The sequence below is a fragment of the Hoplias malabaricus genome, chromosome 4 (genome assembly GCF_029633855.1).
Source record: "Hoplias malabaricus isolate fHopMal1 chromosome 4, fHopMal1.hap1, whole genome shotgun sequence".
Classification (NCBI taxonomy): Eukaryota; Metazoa; Chordata; class Actinopteri; order Characiformes; family Erythrinidae; genus Hoplias; species Hoplias malabaricus.
In genome coordinates this window covers 43,470,355-43,493,727 of record NC_089803.1, presented here as the reverse complement: position 1 = coordinate 43,493,727, position 23,373 = coordinate 43,470,355, and the positions used below count along the sequence as shown (strand labels likewise).

At 40.3% G+C, this 23,373-nt stretch overlaps 2 protein-coding genes across 3 annotated transcripts in view; both read right to left on the bottom strand.

The window, feature by feature from the left end:
• Window positions 1-6,831, bottom strand: part of anks1b (ankyrin repeat and sterile alpha motif domain containing 1B) — a 276,601-nt gene extending 269,770 nt beyond the window's left edge. For both annotated transcript variants that reach the window (XM_066667270.1, XM_066667271.1), the window contains exon 1: window positions 6,524-6,831. In XM_066667270.1, the coding sequence (XP_066523367.1) occupies window positions 6,524-6,654 (131 nt within the window). In that variant the 5' untranslated portion in view covers window positions 6,655-6,831. The remainder of the gene's footprint in view (window positions 1-6,523) is intronic.
• Window positions 6,832-11,729: 4,898 nt separating this feature from the next.
• bltp3b (bridge-like lipid transfer protein family member 3B) overlaps window positions 11,730-23,373 on the bottom strand; it is a 40,722-nt gene continuing 29,078 nt past the window's right edge. The window contains exons 16-21 of the mRNA XM_066667946.1: window positions 23,215-23,369; window positions 22,693-22,843; window positions 18,038-18,294; window positions 15,729-15,837; window positions 15,356-15,516; window positions 11,730-14,308 (exon numbers count right to left, since the gene is read on the bottom strand). Coding sequence (XP_066524043.1) covers window positions 14,168-14,308; window positions 15,356-15,516; window positions 15,729-15,837; window positions 18,038-18,294; window positions 22,693-22,843; window positions 23,215-23,369 — 974 coding nt within the window. The 3' untranslated portion in view covers window positions 11,730-14,167. The remainder of the gene's footprint in view (window positions 14,309-15,355; window positions 15,517-15,728; window positions 15,838-18,037; window positions 18,295-22,692; window positions 22,844-23,214; window positions 23,370-23,373) is intronic.

Sequence of the window (23,373 nt, the reverse complement as noted above, 5' to 3'; positions counted from 1 at the left end):
CTTAGATTGAGAGATGAATTTTTAAACCTTAAAAAGGTTCTTCGCACTCACACATCTTTTAAACAAACACAGGTCTTTGTGAAGCTGAAAGTGGTTCTTCTCTGGCAAGAGTGACATTTTGCAGTATGTTTATTCTTAAGAGTGCACTGTTGATATTGTAGCCTTCTGTGGTCACTGAATATGTTTCTGCATATGAAATTCAATGTTAATTTTTTTTATGTCTTTTTTATGTGCAGAAATATGTTCAATCATTTTATGAAGAAACTGTAGATTCTACACTAGAGCTGGGCGATATGAGCGTAAATCAATATCATGATTAACTGTACATTTTACCATAATTTCGATAAATGAACTATTATTTTGTTTTTGTATTTTTGACCCTCATAGTTCAGTGACGAGGCTTGTACTGTCAATATGCTCCAGTATTAAAGCTGTGATATTTTTCTAATGTTCCTGGGAGCTTGTTCCTCTCTTGTTTTTTGATCACTGTTTATGTTTGTATGTGTGATTGTGCTTTGGCTTCTCAGCGTTTACATTTGACTTTTTGTTCAGTGTCATATTTATTATAGTCAAAACACAGCATGTCCAGACCACAGAAGTTTTTCTTTGGTACTTGCTGCGTCGTTTGGTCTGCCACTGCGTTTAGGTTGCATCCATGTGGCGGATAGGGGCAGAATCATGTGACTATGGCTTGGTAGCTTGCTTTTAAAAGGACAGTACACGAACACACAGTGGGGACAAAACAGAATAAAACATAATTTTAAAAAAAGGTTTAAAAAATATTTGATATAATTGATATAGACAAGATTATGTCGATTAGAAGTTCTAAATGTTTATTTTGATTAATTTTCGATTAATTGCCCAGCCCTAGTCTACACTAGGGCACCATCTCATTGCAGGATATTACATCACCCATATTCAGAGTTATGAAGCTATGAAGAGGTCTTAAAATGAACAAGATAAACGTCACCTGTTGTCATCTGATTTGTGTATCCATTAAGACTCAACAATTTGGGGAAAATGCCTGTTTTCTGACCAATGTTGTGATTTGGAAACATGTTCTATAAATTAAGGTCCAGGACTGTTTTTATAGCAAGATGACAGATCTGGTTTTAATTTTGCATGCCGAATGTAGATATTATTTACTTACCACAGTGCATGGTTGCTTCTCATTGGCGTGCGTATATATATATATTTTTTTATTTATTATTTATTTATATATATATATATATATATATATATATACGCACGCCAATGAGAAGCAACCATGCACTGTGGTAAGTAAATAATATCTACATATATATATACATACACACAAAGTTATTCATTCATTCATTCATTATCTGTAACCACTTATCCAATTCAGGGTCGCGGTGGGTCCAGAGCCTACCTGGAATCATTGGGCGCAAGGCAGGAATACACCCTGGAGGGGGCGCCAGTCCTTCACAGGGCAACACAGACACACACACATTCACCTACGGACACTTTTTGAGTCGCCAATCCACCTGCAACGTGTGTTTTTGGACTGTGGGAGGAAACCGGGGCACCCAGAGGAAACCCACGTGGACACGGCGAGAACACACCAACTCCTCACAGACAGTCACCCGGAGCGGGAATCGAACCCACAACCTCCAGGCCCCTGGAGCTGTGTGACTGCGACACTACCTGCTGCGCCACCGTGCCACCCCACATTTATTTATTTATTTATTTATTCACCCCACATTTATTTATTTATTTATTAATTCCACATTTATTTATTTTTCTATTTGGATATTTGGCTTATATATATCCTCCTTTAAAAATGGGTAAGACCATGGTCTTGCATTATGCATTATGAATTAACTCTGTAGCATTGATATTGTAGCAGGCTACTATAAAAAATATATCTTTTGTGTAATTTTTTTTTTTTGTGTAACAACATATGAAAATAATACATGCAAACATAATTTAAACTTTAATAAACAAAATTGCTGTATTTCATATGTCACATTTCACTTGCAAAATGAAGCAATCTAATCACAAGATGGCATTTTGTACATATCTGAAGCCTAATCCTGCCATAAAATTGATTGCAAGTTGGTTTTTCATTATCTTTGACCTGCATTTAAGTCAGTGTGCAGGCTCTCTTACAACCATCTGGCTCTCAGATAGGACCATGTTCGTGTTCAATAGCTTAGCAAGTCTCAGACTCCTGACAGATAAAAACGAGCGTCAGATTCAAGCACTTAGTTGCATGAAATAGCACTCTTATCTTTAAGGGAGCAAGCTAGCTAACACTCAGAGACAATATAACTGCTCTCTGCTACCTCCCTTTGACCTTCCCTTCTCTACAGCAGCCGTCAAGGCTGGCACACATCAGCTGACACTGATCTGGGTCACAGCACTGGTACAACCTGTTTCGGTCAACAGTCAGGCCAGAATCTGAACCAAAGACCTGAAGCATCACAGGCTGCCTTCAACAGCTAAATTAAAACCAGATTTAAGGTACAGCATGACTTAAGATAAGGCTGTTTATCAGTTAGCAATCCAAAACAACTTTCTTCTACCTTGTCTTTCTCTCTTTTACTTTCCATTATATTTTTATTTATACACTTTTTTACTTATTTATTTATTTTTATTTAATTTTTGTTTCTTTTAAACAACCGTTTAAAAAAGTACACATCTAAAATAGCCTGACTGGCTGGTTAGCCACCTTACTTCCTAGGTGTAAATACTAGTAACCCCAAGCTGTTACCATATACAGCTTAAGCACAAATAAGCAAACAGCTCTCACTGCCGCCCTTGAAATGTTGTTTGCATAGAGTCAAGGTCACATCACATTGAATGTGATTTCTGTTAGCAGTTCTTTATGTGTATTTGTCTCAGTCCAACAGATGAATACGTCTTAAAAAATAAACGGTCCTCTAAAAAGGAAATCGGCTAAAATAACTGTATTCAGATGATCATGCAATACTTGTGAAAGGCCAAGCGTAAGATCCATCACTGGACTGTATTTATTCTGAAGTGAACATTGTGATTTGAGTTTTAAAATTATTTACCGTACATGGAATTTTGGATATTTCTTTCTTATTCAGTAAAACTGTTTAGTAATATTTTTGGAATATAATTATAAATCTAATATCTATCTTAAGCTGCTCTAACGGTAACGGCTTGTTTGGGCCCATGTTCTGATTTGGTTTTAAGGGATTAACAGACTTGAATCTCACCCTGTCACTTGCCTAGTTATGATGGGTGTGCATGCATACAAAAATGTGTGTCTTTCATTAATGTAAATTCAGCTGCCGGCAAGCCAGTACATTACGTAACTATGTCTTATTATCCTCTGTGTGTCACTCAGTATTATGGGTGGTGTATATTAATATAAAGTGACGGTACAGCAGCTTGTCGTTGAGTGTTACTGATACAGGACACAGTGCACAGTCATGCAGCTTCTCTCTCACGTTATTGATGGGACGATCCATTAGGACTATGAGGGTACAAAGTATTGATTCCATGGCAGCACATCAACAGTGGTGCAGTGGGGCCTATGCAACTGTGTGTGTGTGTGTGTGTGTGTGTGTGAGAGAGAGAGAGAGAGAGAGAGAGATGACACAGTTTTTACAAAATCAGCTTTGGTATGTCCTGAGAAACCCTTCAGTGACCTCCAGGTGGGAATAACTCATAAACACAATCGCTAATTATTCTAGACGTACATGACCTCTGACATTTCACACACACACAATATTATATATATATATTCAAAGACAAAAAGCAGGGAATCCTCTTCGGGCCTTGCTGAATGTCTCCCTTTCTTCATTAATGCAAATTAATACAGTGGATTCCATAAATATTTTATAAGCATGTTTTATAGTGTGTTGTTCCTCTGTACAATGTACCTGAAACATTGGCACCAGAAAAGTGGAACTGTAATTTTTCTATTAGCCATCGATCCAGGATTAAACATTGCAGATGTAGGGTTTAAAGTACCTGGTACTTAAGGTTGAGCTGCTCTGTATTGGAAGCACTTGCAGCTGAACACACTGAAATTTGTCTTATTTACTTACTTAACATGTTCATTAATATAGACCAAGTGCACATGCTGATGTGTTCGTCACTATTTTTAGAAATATTAGCTAGTTTCTAAATAGTCTGCTAAAATATTACAGCTAATGCTACTAGACTTTTTTGCCAGTCTCAACAAAATTGGATGGCATGACAGAAAAATACATGATTACTTTGTGTAAATGTAGACATTTATCAGTGTATGCAGTCCAGATGTGTCCAGTACATACTTACATATGTGCTAATATGTTATGCTAACTGTAGATTGCGTAAAATTAGCAAATTAGCCAATTTAGGGTGCTAGAAATTGAGTAAAAATACAATAAAATTAATCATGGTTTAGGAAGGTGGAAAATGAACTAAAACTAGAACCATAAGTCATGTCAGTTCCTGCTTGGGTTAGCTCTTTATTATTGTGAAATGGGAAAAGGCCCAATGAGTATATTTAACTGGATTTAGTGTCAAACACTTTGAATAACTCTTACATTTTGATAGCATCTTTTAAATATGACACTGCTGTTTTTTTTCAAAAGCCCAAGTGTCTTGAAGTAACATGTTGAAGCAATAGTTTTGTCATATTTTCCACCACATCACATTAGCATTTTTGACTGGGCTATTCTTTAAAAGGAGAGCAAAACAGAGACAGAGAGGGCAGCACGTGTCTTATTGGACCAAAACAGACCACCCACTGTACATTACTGTTCCACCAGCCTGTTTACTGAATAACCAAATACACTGAATACATGCTGCATGCCTACACTCACCAGAAGAACACGAGGAATTCTCAGCATGGCAAGAAACAAAGACCAGACAACAATGTCTGGTAGAGTCTTATAGCAGAGACAGCAACATATCCAACTAGATTATGAGTAGACCACAGTGTGTGACTGGGACGGAGATTCTTTGTGCAGAGGTGGCACACTGAAAGCTACTGAATGTGGGGGAAATTATCAGCATGAAGGTTGCTGCCTTCTCTCTCTCTTACTGGCCTTTCTCCCTCATACAGACACACATACACACAGAGAGGCAAGCAGGCATGCAGTTCCCAGTCACCCTTCCCCCACCACAGCCTCTGCCTCCAGCTCACATCTATCTCATTCTCACCCGCACAACACAACAGTTGTCATTTCACGTATTTGGTGCTGGAGCTGTGCTGCTGTATATCCTCTGCTCAGATAGCCTGGAGGCTGGAGCTGTCTCTCCAGGAGGTTAATGTAGTCTCAGAGCACACCTCCATTCTCACTAATCCTGAAGCACAACTGCAGCTGGACTGCAGGCACATCTCCCTGCCAGTTTTAACGTAGCAAATATGCTATTAGTTCATGAAAGTTTCAGGAGGCTGGGGTAAGCTCACGGATGAAGAGGAAGGTAGCTGTTTGTAGAATGGGTTTGCCTATTCCGCTGCAGCCAAAGGTGTCCCAAGACACACAGCCGACTGGGAACTGGAAATTGGCCATTTCAGTTTCGTTAACTAGTTCACTAATTAACTGATTAATGGGTTGATTAAAGGGAAATGGCAATGATTTTCCAAGCTGCAGCAGATTTCATGGTTAAGACTTGAACAAAGACTGGTTTGATGTGAAATGGTGCAGTGTGAAGAAACTTGCAGACTTAGAAATAGTGACAATCGTGAAAGAAACCAGGTCTCACAATGTCTAGAATACATACATATACAGCCATTGTATTTATCTACTATCTTTAAGAACTGATTTTTATTCTTGCATATCTCTTTATCTGTTTTTTTAATATAAGACCATCTATTTTTACAAAAAATATAAATATTGTAAATCACAGTCTATCATGCTTTCAGTGCAGTGGCTCCTAAACCCTTTAAACTCGATGGACGTCTGGTTCCCATCACCCGCTAACAATTCTCACATCAAACCCCTCTGACTCACTTTGCTCGTAAGTTAAAGATTTAATTGTGCAGAAATGTATTTGGAAAATGGGTGGAATCCATTTTAAGTGGTATAGGACACTCTGAGCTTGAAGAACAGGAAAATAGTTATAATTATACTGAGTATATCACAAAATAACTAGTTTGTACATTTACTCATTCTCACTCCCACACTAAGGACGCTGTGTTACTGTGCCTCGCTCAAAGGGCATCCCCAGGCAAGAAAGAAAATAATAATAATAAAACTCAAGCTGTGGGACCTGACCAAAGTTTAGGCTAAAAGTTCAGCCCAAACCTGAAAGCCCCCCTTAAACTAGCCTCAAGCAGGCGGTGTGACTGGGGACATAGCCCCCCTTGTGCATTTATACATGCCGAGAGTGGGTGTGTGTGTGCAACACATTGCATAGCACACAGGCAACTGCAATGGGTCCTCCATACATTACTAATACATTACTATCAGCAATAAAGCTCCGCACCCGGTGGACCCAATCTAGTGTCCCCTATATAACCCCAGCCTAGAGCTCAGAAAAACCCTGTCTCCTCTCCTCTCCAGCGGGTAGGAAAAGTTATCAGAGCAGCTGTTACCTCAGCAGTCCGGGCAGTTGTATGGACGCGGAGCCCGAACCCAGCAATCCTTTCTTGCCGCTCAGCAGCTTCTCAACCGCGGCTACATTCCCCGTGCGCGCCGCCTCCAACAGCTCCTGCTCTTTCCCCATCTCCTGAAGCCTGAAATCCGACCGAAACAAAAACAAAAACCACCACGGGGCCGGCGGTACTCCTCTCACTAGCCGGCCATGTCAGCGCCCTGTTCGGCGAAGAGCTTCACTAACGGCCCGGTTGCTTGGAGACGAGCGACCGGACCGTTATGGCTCTGACTTCTTTCTCTGTGTCTCGTTTACTGTCTCATACACACACACTCGGCGTGTAGTCTTCACGCTGTCCTCCTTCTCCGCTGTGTGTTTGTGTGTGTGTGTGTGAATGAGAGGGGGTGGGAGGGCTAGCTGTTTTACCGACAGTGGTCCTGCATCCCAGCTTTGCGCTGCTCCACTCTCTTTATGTGAGCGTCTCTCTCTCTCTCTTTCTCTCTCGGTATGCCTCTCTCTCTCTCTCTCTCTCTCTCTCCTGGGCGTGGAAGTGGAGGGTCGGTGAGGCTTTGTTGCAGTAACCTATTTTTAATGTCGTTCGTGTGTCGTCCCGCTGTGAATGGAGAGTAGTTAGAGTGTGTATGTGTGTTTACGCTGGAGCGTGTTCGTTTGGATTGTGGTATTTTATCGCAGTCTGGGAGAAGGCTAACGGAGCTAAAGCCGAGCTAGGAGAGTTTATACACAGAGCGGGAGAGAAAGAAAACGAACCCACTCGTACGCAAGGTCCACAGCGGCGGCAATATCGGTTCTGTTCTCATTTCACCTCACTGCTGAAACCTCCAGCATCACTTCCTGTACAAGGGAATATCCCCTCTCTTCCAGAAAGGGATGGGCGGGGGGGGGCACTCAGAGGGAGAGGGGAAAAGAAGAATGAGAGAGAGAAAGGTGAGAGGGAAGGGGGAAAGAGGAGTCATGGAGAGGGAGAGAGACTCACTCAAACAGAAGGGGACAGAATGAAAGATAAAAAGGAGAAGGACTGAAAGACGGGATAGAAACACTCCGAAAGCCATAGAAGGGACAGAGATCCTTAGAAAGAATGAAAAGAGAGAGTGAGTGAGAGAGAGAGGGAGGCTGACTCAAACACATAGAAGGTTCAGAGAGGTTCAGACACAGACAAAGTGAGAAAGAAAATGGAGAGAAGGAAAGAAAGAGGCTCACTCAAACATAAATAGGGGATTCAGACACTCGGAAGAAGGGGAAAGGAGAAAAAGGATAAAGAGACAGTAATATAGAGACTCACTCAGAGGCAGCGGAAAATAGAAAACGGGGGTGGGGGGGCGGGGGGAGAGACAGCTGCAGGCCCACCGGGTGTTGGACAGAACCACTGAGCTCTAGCCTTGCCAGGAGGGAGTGAGAACCTGATCTTATGAGCCAAATCTATTCCAGACCCTCCTCCCTCCCTCCCTCCCTCCCTCCCTTTCTCTCTCTCTCTCTCTCTCTCTCTCTCTCTCTCTCTCTCACTCTGCAGAGGCAGACAAGAACAAGAGCTTGTTTAAGAACTATTTGGTATCTTGTTGTGGGAGTAAACTACACAGGAGCCACACAAAGGTTAGCATTCATTTGCCTTAACTGGAAATAAACAGAGTATTAATGGCTAGGGGGACTTCTAGAGGGAGTCCAACATTAAGAGTCTGAATGAGTCCAAAGATAGCATGATGCTTAGAGAGACAGACAAGAGAGAGAGCGAGATTTTCTCCCATGCTGGAGCCAGGAATAATGTGACCTTTAAAATACCTGAATCACATCCCATAAAAATAAGATTTGCAATGGAAAGCAAGTCAAGATTTTCTGACGTTAATAAAGCTAGTGAATGATGCTTTTTCTCCCCAAACACTGTAGAGGACACTATTTCCAAACCGGTTCTTTAACTACGTGATCTCATCCATAAGACATGTGCTAATGTATTTTGGGAGTTTTAAGATTTTAGCAAAAATAAATAAATAAATAAAAACAACCAAACTGAAAACTGTAAATCAGTAATCACAAGCTTTGTTGTCAGGATTTATGCATCGAATGTATTAAACTGCTGAATCTTTTTAATAACCTGTTGAAAATGAGACTGGCGCCCCCTCCAGGGTGTGTTCCCGCCTTGCGCCCAGGGATTCTGGGTAGACTCTGGACCCACCGCGATCCTGAACTGGAAAAGCGGTTACAGACAATGAATGAATAAATCAATATTGAAATGAGCAATACACACAGACAGTAAATTATGGGAACAGTGCAGCCAGTTTCCTAGAAGTTTAAACAGTTACTTGTGGTAATAAATCGTTGGTCACATGCTTCGGTCAAAACCACAATGCTAAAACAGCACAGTACATTTCTCACCCTGTGAAATCAGCCCTGTTTAGAATAAACACTCTCAGCCACTGTTGACAGAGCTTCTGTTTACTTTCAAGCACAATGCACCCAGCAGTGAGGTGCAAGGAGCAGAAAAGCTTTTACTTACTTTTGCTTTGTTCTGTTTCTTCTCTGTTCTTGTTTTCACCAAAATGAATCAGTACTTATTTTTCTGTGCTTGACTTGTTTGTTTTAACTCCATTTAACATCAACTTTGTTCTTTCACATAAATACAGGTCCACTGCTGTAAATTAGAGGCATGGGATAATTCTAAAGTGCCTGCCATCTGACTGAGTGGGTTGTTTATTTCACACTTTGTGGAGCTCCACATCTCCAAATTATTGTGCTAACACAGCACACCCAAAAAAAGGATAAAAAAAAAAATAATATGTCTGTTTTAAAGCTGTCCTCAATGGAAAAACAAACTGAAAGGGTTTATTTTAAAAGTGGGAATAAAATTATATTCTACTCCAACATCGGAACAATGTATATGCTTTCATAATTGAAACAAAATCATGCTTAAATGTTTGTCATAATTTGAAATGCCTCCTGCCATTTGTTCTTTGCCAAACCTTCATGACAAACAGACGAATAGAAATGTTCCAAAATAAATTATTTTAAATCCTAGTATATTACTGAAATTTTCTTATATAAGGTTCTTTTTTGTTTTGAACGTAAAAAGTTCCAAAAGCAATGACATTAAAAAATTGAATAAATGATCTTATCAGGGGGGTCACTGTCTTTTCACAAGAACCTTACAGTAGAGTTCCATACTGTAAGAGCTTTTCACAAATAGTTGTTGAATTGCTAATACTAATAGAATGAGGCTCTGTGTAGACCACATGAGCTTTATGTCAACATTCTCAATCCGAAGAGTGTTTTAGAGGGTCATAAAGCCCCCCAGCATTGAGCTGTGAAGCAGTGGAATGGTATTTGGAGTGGTGGTAAACCATTCACTAATTTTGAGATGAGTCAGGGTGGTGGTTTTAATCAAAAAGTAATCATCCAACATCTGTGACCTCCCTCACGATCCTGTGGTTGCATGCAATCAAATCCTCACAGCAACATTTAATGCACAAGCATTTGTTTTTAAAGGAAATAATGAATACATTTTTACAAGACATCTATCTATTAATATGCAAGATGAAGTAACTATTACTCTTCACTCATGCGGTTTATCTGTTTATTATTTATCATTATGTCTGATTTTAAATACGGCGGCATGGTGGCGCAGCAGGTAGTGTCGCAGTCACACAGCTCCAGGGACCTGGAGGTTGTGGGTTCAATTCCCGCTCCGGGTGACTGTCTGTGAGGAGTTGGTGTGTTGTCTGCGTGGGTTTCCTCCGGGTGCTCCGGTTTCCTCCCACAGTCTAAAAACACACGGTGGATTGGTGACTCAAAAGTGTCTGTGAATGTGTGACTGTGTGTGTTGCCCTGTGAAGGACAGGCACCCCCTTCAGTGTGTATGCCTGCCTTGCGCCCAATGATTCCAGGTAGGCTGGACCCACCGCGACCCTGAATTGGATAAGCGGTTACAGATAATGAATGAATGATTTTAAATATGAAGGTTTGACAACATGAAAGGTAGAAAATATTGTCAGTGATGTTTGTCAGAACCTTTTATAGCTGACACATGCTCTAAATCTAAAACTGGCCTTGAACCCATTATGACTCTTTTTTATAAATGCTTTTCTAATTGTATCTTAGTTGGAGTGTTTCTGATGGTAAATAGTGTTCCTGCATGACAGTGCATTACTAAGTTTATCTTATTTAACCTCTGCATATTTTATCAATATAAAATATTTATAACACACACTGGGGTTCTCCCTCAGACATCGTGGTCTGAAACATCGTAAATGCTGTCTAATGAGGGAGCATGGTGTAAAATCATGCATGCTTTTTATTCCATTATCTCAGAAAGTGGTAATTGTTCTGGCTAGCTAACATTAGAGTATCGGCATGCCTGCAACTTGGTGACCTACTGCTGCCTTTGAAGTGTGCTCATTGTGCAATTCGGTTGCAGGTACATTTATGTAAATATACTGCCTCCTGGGGCATTGACTCATAAGCAAGGCATTGAGGTTGCTACCTTCTGTTTCAGACCCAGCCTATCTGTCAAGTCCTCCTAAGTTAGTGTTTCTAAAGCACAAATCTTAAAGGAACACTAGGCACCAGGCTCAGCATTACAGGATGATTTCAGGACAGTCACAAGCAAAAATACCAAATCTTTCATTATGTTGTCCTTTATACTGAGGACAGCAGTAAGGTTCTAAAGAGTGTTCAGAGTTAAATATCTTATCAAACAGCATTAATGTACTAAGGTAGTGTCACAGTCACACAGCTCCAGGGATCTGGAGGTTGTGAGTTCAAGTGCCGCTTCGGGTGACTGTCTGTGAGGAGTTTGGTGTTTCCTCCGGGTGCTCTGATTTCCTCCAACGATCCAAAAGCCATGGGACTCGTTGGTAGGTGGATTCGTGACTCAGAGAGTCTGTAGGTGTGAATAAATATGTGTGTGTGTCACCCTGCGAATGACTTGCCCCCCCCCTCCAAGGTGTGTCCCTGCCTTGTGCCCAGTGATTCCGGGTAGGCTCTCGACCCACCATGAGCCTGAACTGGATAAACGCTTACAGACGACGAATACATGAATGAATGAATGTACTATAATCTTCTAAACCACTGACCAAAATGCATCTGCTTCCATTTTTTAGTAAATATCTAGCTTTATATATATATATATATATATATAAATAAAAGAGCAAAATATGCATGTGCATTTCAGAAACACATCAGTCAAGTTTCCAAAAGCCTTTTTTTATTCATTTATTCCAGATGTTTCAGCAGCTTTTATGTAAATTTATAACTTACAACTTTCCTTGTTACATTTCCACTTGTGCTCAGTGGGTGGAGCTCACAATTGTAGGCGGGGTTTTGTTCAGACTGGGGATGGACTGCGGTGATGAGGCAGGAGCCACAGTACAGATCAAGGAAGGGGTCCCTTTGCCCCTCTGGGTTTCATACAATCAATATGTGTGTTTGTTAGTTTGGCTCTTTAGGTGGATGTTTGTGGACAAAGTTTCCCCAGCAAGCGAGAAGAGCCTGCTAAAAAGACTGGAACACACATTCAGAAGAAGGACGAGTAGTCAAGGCTCCTGAAGAGACAGTGTGCAGTGACAGGCACTTGTAGAGGCTGCTGCGAGGAACGTGGGATGGAGAAAGTGACAGAGAAAGTAAGTGGAAGAAAATACAGACTTGGGTTTTGGTCTAAACCAAGGAGCATTGCTAGGCAGATATATTACTGCACATAAAAATATGGGCCTTAGCGTAAATAAGTAAAAGGAATGAACCAATTAAGTGAAGTTGATACAGGAATATTACATTCTCTAACTACATCAGGTTTCAGTTTGACCTCGGTAAAAAGTTTTTACTTCATAACAGCATGAGGCTTGTGTCCACTGATAACATCTCCAAGGTCAAGACATGTATAGAAATGCTTGTGGGTTCATTACAAGAACCCAGTCGTCTTATTGTTAGAATCTTCCACTGAGAATTACACAAGTACAAAGCTCACACAGCATGAGAACTGCAAACACAGCGCAGAGTCTCAGACCATATAAAGCTAACTAACTAAAAAAAAAAAAAAAAAAAAAAACGAACTGTCATAGAACACACACAACAACAGCACACACACCTCCCTCATATGATGGCAGAAAAACACTATCACATTACTATTAGAGATGGCCCTTCCTCTGTGAGTATCAGCACAGGGCTGATTTCTGCAGAAAGTGCTGGACTGAACATTAGAGGAGGAGAAAAAGATTGACTCTGATCCGATTCTGTCACAAATCCATCATCTACCTTCCTCATGTGGCCTGCAGTGGAAGTAGGAGAGAACTTCAATGGTCTGCTAAGGTTCCTTCCCAGAGCTTGACTCTCGTATATCAAGACCGAATGTTTAAAATAATACATGAGATTTGCTATTTCATCACAAACTCTGGCGCTACTACATCTCAACATTCATAGAGGGTTCTGCACTGCACAGGAAAGATTGTTCGTGATCGAATGTCTCGAAGGATGCACCAGTTGACGCCTTTTATTTCTTAAAAGGTGATGGGTGCGATCCTTTGCTATATTCGAAAGATTCTGCAAAATGGGACAGCTTTTAGCAACGGCTGTCTTTACTCGGCTGCGTCCTCGTCTCTGAGAGAAGCGCTATTTGATGTCATGTCGTCAGTTTATTGTCTCCTGTGGGGTGGTAATAGAGGGTGATAGCCTACTTTGCTCTACAGCAAAATGTTTCTGAATTGTTTCACATTTTAAAGCTTAGTATTAAAAAAAACCTGAATCGGCATTGAACGATACACAAGGTTTCAATATTGATATCTGACAAAAGAGTGTTCAGCTTTTCAACATCTCCAATGACTTGAGTTAACAAAGTGCAGCTTATCTACCCATTCTCCACACACTGCTAAGAATATGCAGATAATCAATAGCAAAGTGCAATATCGCATTGTGGGAATTATTGTAGTGTTTAGGAAAAGATATTCACTTTTTTTTTTGGGTGTGATTAAACAATGTACAAAAATGTCACCCCTCCAGTCACACACACAATTTTATACAAAACATTCCTCTGCCTTATCCCTACTCTACACACAATATAGCTCTATAGCTTTAAGCAAAGCTCAGAGCTGTGCAAACTGTCCTTATAAGTTTATTTTAAGACATTCGTTAAGAAATTAAATGAGATGACATTCAGAATTAACTCATCTTGTAAGACAAAGTCTCCACTGGCTGAGCCTGAGTATGGAATGTTTTCTCTCTCTCAATCATACACACACACACCCCACAGTTTGTCTGTGTCTCGGTTTGTGGGGTTGAACCTCTCACATAGCAACAGAGTTGACATTTTCAAACTGTCAAATAAAAAAAGGATGAGCAGTCCATCAGAAACTGAAAGATGAAGAGAAAGTTGGGGGAAGGGGAGGGAGGGGTGACAGCAAAAATGACACACTTTTTAAAGCAAGCTGTCTCAGTCTTTTCAGTACAGCTCTGTGCAGCCTACCCCCCTGGATCACACAGTACTGACTGCCTTGTGTGGACCCAGAGTGTGGTCAGATGACCATCAAGGAACACGCTGTCCTCCTGCTGCCAGTTCAAGGCCCTGAATGAAACAGGGCTTGCCATCAGTGCTGGGCCCCTCCTAACTCTGCTACCCCATGTGGATGGTGTCAGTCCTGTACAAACACCACCGCTAGCTGATGCTGCCCCCAATGGTGAGTTTGAGGTTCTTCATTTGGTGCAGGAGAGTGTCTTTCTCCATCTGGGCCTCCGCAAGTGCCATCTTGGTTCTGGAGAGTTCCTGTTTCAAGCACTCGTTCTCCTCTACCAGCAGCTGTGAAAAGGAACATGCACAGTGCTCAGAGATGAATTTACAATGATGTGTTTTTGCAAGACAATCAGTTATACTTCATAGTCTTAACCTCTAAAGACAAGGGTCCAAGTTGGAACATGCATAAGGGGCCTTATCACTACACCATCAGCAATAGGTTATAGCAAATATAACTTGCAATACTGATCCGATACCTACAGCTAGTCTATAATAAAAAAAAAAACCTTCATGAATCTCACAATGGCTTCACTTTTTGTCTTTTTCATGAACTCACTTTTCTGTTAAACATTTCAATTAGGAGTGAAGTATGAATTTTGTCTTGTAAAACAAACAATACTATGAATGGTGTAGGTTTAACTACAAAAGAACCACTTAAAAAAAGGATATGAGTTTTGAAGGAATAAAATAATTTCATAAAACACTGTGGAATTTGTGTGGAAATTAGTTAAATATTCAAAAGGTCCTTTATAATACAGATCTCACTAACAAAAATAATACTCTAACAACCACAAAATATGTAAGCCAAAAGTGGTAATTCTCTGGAACTATGCAAAGAACCCTTTCTAACTACTAGTCATTTATGACTAGTTAAAAAAATACATTGTGCTTTTAGGTTAATTTTAGGAATTTTAATCAGGAGAATTATGAAGTAGTTTTGTACAAAACAAAAAGCATGAGAAACACTAACAAAGGGTGAAGTCGCTTTATTCTAGAGTATAGCAAAACTGGAATTTGGAGGCACAGCTGAATAAAAAAAGAAGCATTAATTATCTGCTGCGAGGGCATTTCTCAGTGGAGAAACACTTTCTGCTCTTCTCCAGCAAGAGCTTTATTTATCAAGTGGACTAGTTAATTGGTGACACGCTTACAGACAAATGTTTCCTGTTAAAGTCAGACCAGATCGCTACAGAAAAGTGAAAGAGAAATCTTGAAAGACTCAAGAGGGTTCTTTTTCTCAAGCTGCTGATTTTGAAATTCAAACTCCAAAAGGAACAGACATGCAGGATATTCATCACATCTGAGTAAACAGCGGTATTTCTTCCTCTATACCTTTTCTCTACTGATGCAGATGGGGCTTGTGGGTGACAGAGGTGCAGTCTGAGTGGCTTTTGGCTCACAGGCCACACCCACAGGAACTTCAGGGACAGAACTGAGCCTGCTGTCATTCACAGGCCCCGCCTTCTGAGGCTCTGCCTCTGCAGCACGCTCAACTGTCCAATGGGAGAGAAAGGGGAGGGGCCAATATAAAAAACAGGCATCATTCAATGTCAATTCATTTTCGAAATAAAACAGAAGCAAAATGTTTCAAGAGGTATCATAAACAGCAGTAAGATCAAATCTATAGCATAAGCATGCATGGTTTGAAAGGAAAGACTACATTCAGGAAAGGGAAAAAAAAACAAAAAGCAGAAGAACCAGTAACCTCCAATGTGGAAAGAGCCATCATCTCTGCGGTGCACCAGGAGATTGTGGATGTTTAAGGAAATTGGGGTGGGTTCTGGCTCTGATGGGTTGTCATGGGGGCCATCGTCCTACCAAACACAGGGAGAAAATAAGGTGTAAATCTATAATGAAAATGTAACTTGGTCTATTATAAACATTACTATTAAAAGGATATGGAAATCAGAAACATGACCCTCACTGAATTCATTGTTTTTTCGTGTGTCAAGAGAACCAACTTATTTACATATATCCATTATTCCACCTAGAGCATTGTACCCCTGCTCCTTCTAGGTGCCTTAATAAGACATAACATGGCAGCCAATAGAAACAGAGAAGATTTATATGTAATCAGCCTACTGTAGTATCTATATGACAAAAATATAAATTAAAAAAAGTAAATAAATGATTAGATATATATAGAATGCGGGCCTTTTTTATTCATAATTTATTTAAATTAAATCATACACTTAGAGACCTATTATATAAGTGTCCATTTAATATCTTTCATTACGCAAGTATAGACATATAAGGAATGCTATTTAGGCTGGAATTATGTAAGGCATTGACAGCTCTTTCCAAAAACAAATTATATAATGATCATGCATTTATTCATTCATTTACTGTAACTGCTTCAACCTGATCAGGCATGCAGTGGATACACACACCCTGGCAGAAACACACCCTGGACGGGTTGACAGTTGTGCTGGGCGATAAAATGATATCAAATTTTTTCGTGACTAATTTTTGACTGATAATGACGATAAGCTTTTGGTAATAAGCCTTCTATTCCCGGTTAGCACAGCCAGCCGCACGCTATCAGGTGCGTATTCTCATGCTATTAAGGTAAATGAACACAGGAGACGGCATGAACATGAAAACGTTCATTCATTATCTGTAAGTGCTTATCCAATTCAGGGTCGCGGGGGGTCCAGAGCCTACCTGGAATCATTGGGCGCAAGGCAGGAATACACCCTGGAGGGGGCGCCAGTCCTTCACAGGGCAACACACACATTCACTCACACCAACGGACACTTTTGAGTCGCCAATCCACCTGCAACGTGTGTTTTTGGACTGTGGGAGGAAACCGGAGCACCCGGAGGAAACCCACGTGGACACGGGGAGAACACACTAACTCCTCACAGACAGTCACCCAGAGCGGGAATCGAACCCACAACCTCCACATATGTATTAAATATGTTATAGTCTCCTGTTCCCTCTGTGTTTGGGGTGTGTTTTGTCTGGATGGCGATCCCCTGTCAGAACACAAGCACAGAAACATTCCCTCGTGCACAGGGAGAACGCGAGAGCAGAGAGTTTGGTGCACTATCTTGACTAGGTGAGTTTTTTTCTTTGCTCAAAGTGTATTTTCCTCCCAGGAAATGTTTTCCCATTTGCCAGAGCACTGTTTGTTGCCTGACGTGATTTTTCCTCACACAAAATAATTTTCTCCGCTCGCAAAATTTGGAATAGGACCCGACACCATAGATCAGGCTGCTGCTTATGGTGCTTTTCCGTGAATAAACACTCCCAAGTGCGGAACTGTTCTCGCCTTGCACTCAGTGATTCTGGGTAGGCTCCGGACATACAATGCGGTTACAGACAAGTAATGAATGTGCAAAACTGAAAACGTTCTAGCTTTCCCACTGCAATAAGTTTACAGTTCAGCAACTGGGAGTGTTTATTCATTTATTTGTTATTTTAAAATCTTCTTAATCTATCTTTTTACTCTTTGTGTTTCTTTAAATGCTTGAGGTGGTAATACCCTAAGAATGTTTTATGACAAAAGGCAAAGATATGTTTTTTGTGGCAAGAAAATGTTATTTTTCCAGTTATTGTCATTGTTTTTGTTCATTATAATAATGATAATTTGTGTATTTAGTCTACATTTTTATTTGTCATGTTAATATTGTGATAAACATCGAGATCTATCATTATAGAAAAACTTGATAACATTTTTGGCTATATCACCCAGCTCTTCTTGCCAGTCCACCACAGTCCATCAAACACACACCCAGTCACACAAACTAACACCTATGGATTCTTTAGGCAGCCAATCCACCTGCTAACATGGGTTCATGGATTGAGGGAGGAAACCAGAAACCCTGGAAGAAATCAACACAGATAAAGGGAGAACAGAGCAGTTTCCTAAAGTGAGGTTTGAAACTAGGACCCTAAGAGCAGTGGCTATGACAAGACTGGTCCTGCCACAGTGCCACTTGTAAAACAATTACTTTTCATTTAATTCAGATCATAAAACATATTCTTTAAGCTGTTTTGGAAATTTCATACCTTCAGGTTCACACGTGTATCTTTGATCGTGATCTCCATGGGGAGGACCTGGGAGGTGCAATTATCCTCCAGGAATAGGGCAAGGTTTCTCAGAGATGTCATGAGGAAGTCAGCACTGAAAGCCTGTAGGTGGCACTGCAGGAAACCATTATGTTCTGCTAAAGGAGAGTGAGCTGCTGCCCCTGGACCGCTCTCGAGCCTTAGATGTACCTCTGGACTCAGCTGATGAACATAGGGGTCCTGGCCTGAGCCAGAATCTGTCACACACATTAAAACTTTATCAGTCAGGCATTATTTGACATTTGTTCATTTAAGCATGTTATGGCTGGGTTGAACAGGCAATTACAGAGACAGTGCTTTAAGTAAGTGGGAAACAACCTAACAATCAAACGCAGTCTAGCAATCTCCCTCAGTGGCTCAGCAGTACCTTGCCATTTAGCATCAGCAAACCATTCAAAAAAGTGAGCAAAAATGCTCCTTTTGTGCTGCAAGACCAATGTAAAGTTAAATCATGCATGCATTCACAAAAACCACCAACCACGAATAAGTGAATGGCAATGGACTGCTGTACACTGGGGAACAAGTAGTAATGTTATCTGCCAGGGACAAACAAATAGAGCACAGGCCAATATGATAAATTATTTGACAGATACATAATAGATTTAAACAGCTTTCAATTCTGGTCAGCAATATAAAATATTGGTTAATACAGTGTGTCATTATATTTTAATGCTTCATTCCAATAGTTATAATTAAACAGCAGCTTTAATGACAGATATTTTCTTCCAATTTCTTTCCAAAAAATAAAAAAATAAAATAAATAAATAAATAAAACCCACACATGCATAATTAAAATAATTCTTATATCACACTGGATATAAAGGTAAATAAAAATAAAACAGAAGATGGCACTCACCCTCTGACCTAGTTAGACATGACCTTATTGAAAGAATCGACTCTTTGGGAATCAACTACACAAAGCAGTCATTTGGGAGACAAGCAAAACCAATGCCCAGTGTGAATAAATAGGGCTTTAAAAATCAAATAAATATCTGTAAAAACCATGTTTACTGCAAGATATAAAAGAGAAGGTGGGGTCTAAGGTTTACTCAGATCCTGTCTTTTATCCAGTGTGTATCGTTGTTAAATGAGCCTCGTTCCTGTACTGGGTCATCTTTCATGATTAAACCAAGCCTAGAAACTCAAAAGATTGTATTCTTATCTGTAAATTCTGTTAAGTGTGGCCCTTTTTAGTGACTAGTTTTAGTCCTCAGATTTTTAGTGTTGGACATAGATTCTGGTAATAAGTGCTTTTCTCTGGTTGCTGTGTGGTCATAGTGGCCAGAGTAGCATGTGTTGGTGGAACCCATGCTTTGTTGATGACAGTGTTAGAATCAGATTTTTATCAGAAGTTACTGATAAACGAGGGACAGTGGTAGCACCTGCAAACTTTAGCCAGATTAGAAATGAGCAATTTTTAGTATCGGACATCAATTCTGGTATTAAGTGCTTTTCTGTCGGTTGCTGTGTGATTTTAACGGCTAGAGTACAACCAAAGTTACAGTTTATGGTTGTGATAACACGGTCCTGTGTAGAATATGAGCAATATATGAGATTTATCAACATCATGTCAACATCATTTTATTCTATTACACACATTTCCCCCTGGCTCAACGCTGAAGCGCTGATGTACTGTGAGTAGATGCTCCGAGAGCCATTTGTGACCTATGTCAATATTCCATGGCTCAGAAGGTTTGTGTGTGTGAGAGTGGATGTGAGTGTGTGTGTGTGAGAGAGAGAGAGAGAGAGAGAGAGAGAGAGAGAGAGAGAGAGAGAGAGAGAGAGAGAGAGACCTGTGCTTGTCTGTGTGAGACTTGACTTCACAACAGTACTGTAAATGTAAATTATACTCAGCAACTGATTGGGGGAGCACAGGAGACAGTATTACATAGTGTTCTTACATGGTATTCCTTTAAAGCAGCCTAGTGTGAAAGAGAGAAGCGTTAGGAGCACAGGCAGACTACTGACTGTTAACTCCACTCTGCTTCTCCCTTAAGATGTGGAAGTAAGTCACTGAAAAATGTTAACACTGACAGTTCTGACAGTTAAGTTTCAAACTGCAGCATCTCATAGTGTGAGAAAAAGAAAATCATACAAGATATTATAAAATATTATAACCCTGTGTATAATAAAAAAACACTGGTTGTCAGTATATCTTGATATTGTTGGCAAACTAATATATTGGTCAGACCCCACTAGCAAGCAGGAGAGAGAAATGGACATTAAGAAATGAAGTTATGGTATGACGGTGTGATATAATGTGATACTGCCTGGCTATTATAGAAAATATGAAATGAAAAACATACAGAGAAAACGGATGTTCATATACTCCATTAATATATCACACTGGACGAAGTATTAACTCTTTGAATTAAAATGAAGCTGCATGTCATTATAAATTACTGATTTTAAAGGTGCTTTCAGCAGAGCAAGTCAGATTGAGTATGAGTGTGTGTTTTGGGTGGGGGGGGGAGGGAAAGTATGGTTGAACGTGAGAAAAAAAAAACAGGAATCTTTGATCTTACTCTGTCTTTCTGATCGTGCAGATTATCGGCACGTATGGCCTGCAGCAATGTGCTCCAGCTCTTAGCATGTTCATCGCGTTGCTTTATCTAACACTCATCTTCACTCGGACAGAGAAACAGCCTGGAGCTCACTCATGAACTGTAGCACAGGGGAGAGCTCAGAGCCTTCTGTTTCTAAATCAACAGCCTAACGGACTCCCTCTGCTCTGAGTCACTGCACTGAAATTAGCTCTGCAAAGTTTACAGATGAAGCGATTATGGCTATTCTTGCTCTGAAACCTGAAGCCAAACATACAGCTGAAAAACAAACACAATCTGAGAGAGAGAGAGAGAGAGAGAGTGTGTGTGTGTGTGTGTGCAGGACATAGATAGAGAGGAAATGGCTAAAAAACAAGCTGAAGAATCAGTGAAGAGAAACCAGAGCAGTGAGAGCTAAGGGATTAAATTAGTGAGGGGGCAGCATTTCACTGTAAAGCTTGGTTACTCTGTGTGTGTGTGTGTGTGTGTGCGTAGTTTGAATTCTCCTGAAGCAGCAGTTCCGCTTCTGCAGTACTCAGTGGGCTGTGACAGTTGAGATCCCTCAGCAGAACCACAAAGCCGGTGAGTGTGTAAGTACGGAGGTGTGTATTTTTGTGTATGTGTGAGGCAGAGCACAGATCCCTGTGTTTAATGTGGCACATAACTGGTAAAAACCACAAAGCTACAATGGGTGAAATAGAGGTTATTAATTTTCTCCTGCCTTACTTTCATATCTACGGTGAGACTTAATGCTGTTGAATGGGATGTAAATACACAGCATTAAATATGTGAAATGTTCAGAGACATTTGTGTCCCATCAAAATGATATGTAAAACATAAAAGGCAGGAAGATCAAGATTTTCTTTTCACACAATGAGCAAACTGGCTACTCATTTAGAAAGGGGAAGGAAAAAGAAGATAGAGTGCTTCAAATATTTCTTCATAAAATTTATTAACACCAAAGCTTTAGCACACAGATCTGACGTCCAGCTGTTTTTGGAGCTGGAGAATCACGTTGGCATAGAAAACTAATTATTTTGATATTGGTCTAAATATTTTATCAATGGGAGACAGCATCTTTAGTATCATCAAACAAACTTCAGGGCCAACATGGGCAGTTCCAGCGCCTCATTCAGGATCTAAAGCTGTATAAGGAGCTGTTCCGAAAGTATTTCTGTAGTTCAGTGTGGAAATTTGAGGCTGTTCTTCTTCGTGTTGCTCCACTCATTAAAGAGGATTATATTTTCTTCGCATTTTTATAGCCAGCGTGTTTCTGGTTCTAAAAGCTTTTGTGTGCTTTTCATTTGAGCTCTGATTTGTCAGCCTTATATTAACAAATCCTTACAACACAGAAAATAGAACAGGTTCTAAATGAAAAATTGACACAGCATTGTCATGAAAGACAACATTAATATAGATGTGGTCATTTTCAAAACTTGATGTGTGCTATTTTCCTCCATAAGAATTGGAATAGGACTAAGGCCAGATGAAATGGGACATGTAAACATTATTAATGTTTAGTCCAAGACTAAGCTTATACTTCATCCAAGACAACATCCATTAGTGTCAACCTGTTCTACGTTGTAAAATCACACAAACACATGCATATACTTTTAACAGGTCAACACTCATGTATCTGCAACTGTCTCACATTATAAAAAATGTCCTCCCATACTCTACACACAAAAGCGTGCACACACACACACACACACACACACACATACACACAATATACCTTCACTGCTCTGCACAGTTGTTAGTGGTGTGGAACAGATTAAATCTATATTTAAAAAATAAAGATACAAAATGCAGACCAATACATTTACAATGGGGTGAAGCAGCATATAAAAAAAGTGTTCACAATCAGAATTATCTCAGGATGCACACACACACACAAAATACCTTCACTACTCTCAGCAGTAGTCAGTGGTGTGGTACAGACTAAACCTGAGGATGCAGAGAGTTAAACTTTACATTTACAATGAGGCGAACTATCAGCATCGCATCGACGCACACACACACACCGACAGACTATTGAGAAGGTGGTCTTACTGAGGCTGCGGTTGCTAAGATACTGGCGTAGATTGACATTGCCCAGCTGACTGGGTCGGACCTGCCCCACCTCCAGAGCCACAGCTGTGTTATCGCCTCTTATGTCCAGAGAGCCACACACTGAGTGCACCTTCAGCACCAGCACTGAGACCTGCAGGGTGAGACACACACAGCATTTAATGTTTTTGCCTAAAGCAAGATAATAAGAATAAGAAAGAACAAGACAAAAGAAGGAAGAGAGAGAATGTGAGCAGGAGGGTCAGGGTTTGGGATAGATTCATACCATTATAACATCAATCCAACTGTTGAAATATATTTACCTTGTTTTTTGCCATTATTTTATATAAAGTACTTTATATATCCTTTTGCTTTGCTGTTGTAATTGATTCCTGCATTATTTAAATTATCCTCTTTGCATATTTTAGTGAATGATTATATGATACATGTATTCCATTTAAATACTATATAAGAAATTGTGGTAAAAGTGAAAAGGAAGCATAGAAAGAGAGAAAATGGTTGTACCAGGTCTTTGGTGGGCTCATCGATGCTCTGTGAGGTAGCACTGCCTGCATCGGGTGACTGGGCATCATCTCCGTCCTGTACCAGCACCTCTGTGGCACGCTCTGGAGCAGTCGGCTCACTGAGAGGGGTTTTAAAACCAGAGATAGACACGTCGTCTAC